Raw genomic sequence first — 2,215 nt, forward strand, 5'->3', positions numbered from 1 at the left:
ATTTTTGCTCGAATGGACCATGGAACTTCGTCACCTATTTGTTTAAGAAATCCATCCACGGAATGGAGGACATGAGTTTCCCCTTCGATATCTACTTGCTTTTCAAGGTATTCCAACACAATGTTTGTACCAAAAACCCCAATGAATTTAACAACATTCTTGTGGTCTAAATCTCTGAATGCTTTTTCTTCATTTTTAATGTATCTTTTGACTCGTTTGGGGATTTGTCCTGCAAAAGATTTTATGGCAACAGCTTGACCATTGTAAATGCCTTTGTAAACAAAACAGCTTTGTCCATTTGCAAAGGGGGGACTTTTCTTGTACAATCCAGGTGACAATTCTTCCATCACATCCCCTCCACATTGCAAGTTTATTCGCTTTTTGAAACCTGTGAGATAAGGAAATGGATGACAATAAATGGCAAAATCCTACTTAAAACATAAATATTTCAAGTTCAAACAAAACATAAAGAGCAAGGGAAAACAAACCAATAACATTGTTAAGAAGAAAGGCTCAACATGACACCGGACAATTTGGGGTGTGTTACTTTTTGATCATTTCTTCTGAAAGTATGGTATTATGTCACTAGTTTTATCATTAATTTCTTCATACAAAACAGCTTTTACCATGAAAAAACTAGCATACTTATTGAGTAAAAAACAAGTTAAGTTGGCATGAAACATATAGTCACAGACTGATTGGTTTATGTTTAATTGTATTAACGAGTCAATAACTTACCATGTCGGAACTTTCTTTTTGACTGCTTTACTTTTGTCCTTTTCCCCAACCCGTCATCAGCTATTTCCTGTAGTTGCAAGAGTTGATTTATACCTAATTAGCAACGAAATGCATGTTATGCACCATAGTAAAGACTTAGCATATAAAGGAAATGGGTAATTATTAAGCGGAGTATTCAGGTTATTATTGATGATAAAAAATTATACATTAATAAGACAGAATCTGATACGGATATATAGTGGGTTGACAGACACCCTAAGGCTGTCTGTACTGAATTTGATATTCATGTGGCCAACGTCTGAGCTTTACAATGAGAGAAGTGGGTAAATTCTGAAAGAATCCTGAACATGCACGTAAATGGCATTAACCAATTATTCTTCCTGATGTGGAATCTATGCACTATTTACGCTTTCGTTATATATTTAATATTGCACCACAAGTTGTACATACATGTAGTGGGTGTAACATCTTTATTCATCTACTTATAATATATATATATATAGTTGAAAATAATGAAATGACATGTAAGCAGAACCAGACATGTGTGTAACATTACCTCTGTTTGTTTTTTTCTGATCCCTCTTGAAGTTCTCTTGCCCTTGAAGGGACTCCTTGTAGTAGCCCCGACATCTCCCCTTTCATCTGTGCCAACATCTCTTTTCTGTTGACAGTCATATGTTTTGGACAAGGTTTTAAAAAATTGTGCATTACAACTGTACTTTCCGTGATCTCCTGTTAAGGAAAACCCTTGAACAGGAAGAAGATAGAGTAATCACCACCCGATCTACTGAGAAAACTGTTCAGGTAGAATGCATGCATCTCATGTAACATATTCAATCAGTCAATGTGAGCACAGGGATATCAAAAGATTAGCAATTACATGTATCCATTCAAGATGGAAACAGTTTTGACCTCAGACGCTACAACGAAAATTTGGACTTTTTTAGAAAATACCAGGGAGTTCATTTGAGCTAACCTACTTGCTGTTGATATCTATTAAGACTATTGGTGATGTAACTTAAGTCCGAAAAGGTGGTGTGAAAGAAAGCGAGTCAGTACATACCTCCAATGATGGTATATGAAGATGGTAGGATGGCTGCCTACTGCACAGCTTGCTTCTCTTTCCTCTTTTCTTTGTTGTGTGCTTGGTTGTGTTCAGATAAGGTAGGATCTCTTGCTGTGTACAACAATATCAACATTTTTTTTTTTATTACACTGTACAATAAGGTTGCTGTGGTGTAATCAGAAGGTTGTGGCTTAAATTACTGTTTAAAAAACACAAAAGAAGGCTTAAGATCTAATATGTGGTCAAAAAGGGTTCCCCCCCCCCCCCCCCCAAAAAAAAACACTCACCCCCCGTGTGAGGTCATCAACCCTTTCAGTCTGGTCTTTGTTTTGAAGCAATCATTTAAGAATTATCAGTACTTCACCTGCAAATGCATGATACTACCTACATGTATTTTCATATATACAAATC

At 36.1% G+C, this 2,215-nt stretch overlaps 1 protein-coding gene across 1 annotated transcript in view; it reads right to left on the reverse strand.

Moving 5' to 3' along the window:
* LOC118403525 overlaps positions 1–2,180 on the reverse strand; it is a 4,055-nt gene extending 1,875 nt beyond the window's left edge. Inside the window, exons 1-5 of the mRNA XM_035802257.1 lie at positions 2,169–2,180; positions 1,802–1,915; positions 1,295–1,399; positions 739–805; positions 35–388 (exon numbers count right to left, since the gene is read on the reverse strand). Of these exons, the coding sequence (XP_035658150.1) occupies positions 35–388; positions 739–805; positions 1,295–1,399; positions 1,802–1,915; positions 2,169–2,180 (652 nt within the window). The remainder of the gene's footprint in view (positions 1–34; positions 389–738; positions 806–1,294; positions 1,400–1,801; positions 1,916–2,168) is intronic.
* Between the last annotated feature and the right edge of the window lie 35 nt (positions 2,181–2,215).

The sequence above is a fragment of the Branchiostoma floridae genome, chromosome 16 (assembly GCF_000003815.2).
Source record: "Branchiostoma floridae strain S238N-H82 chromosome 16, Bfl_VNyyK, whole genome shotgun sequence".
Lineage (NCBI taxonomy): Eukaryota > Metazoa > Chordata > Leptocardii > Amphioxiformes > Branchiostomatidae > Branchiostoma > Branchiostoma floridae.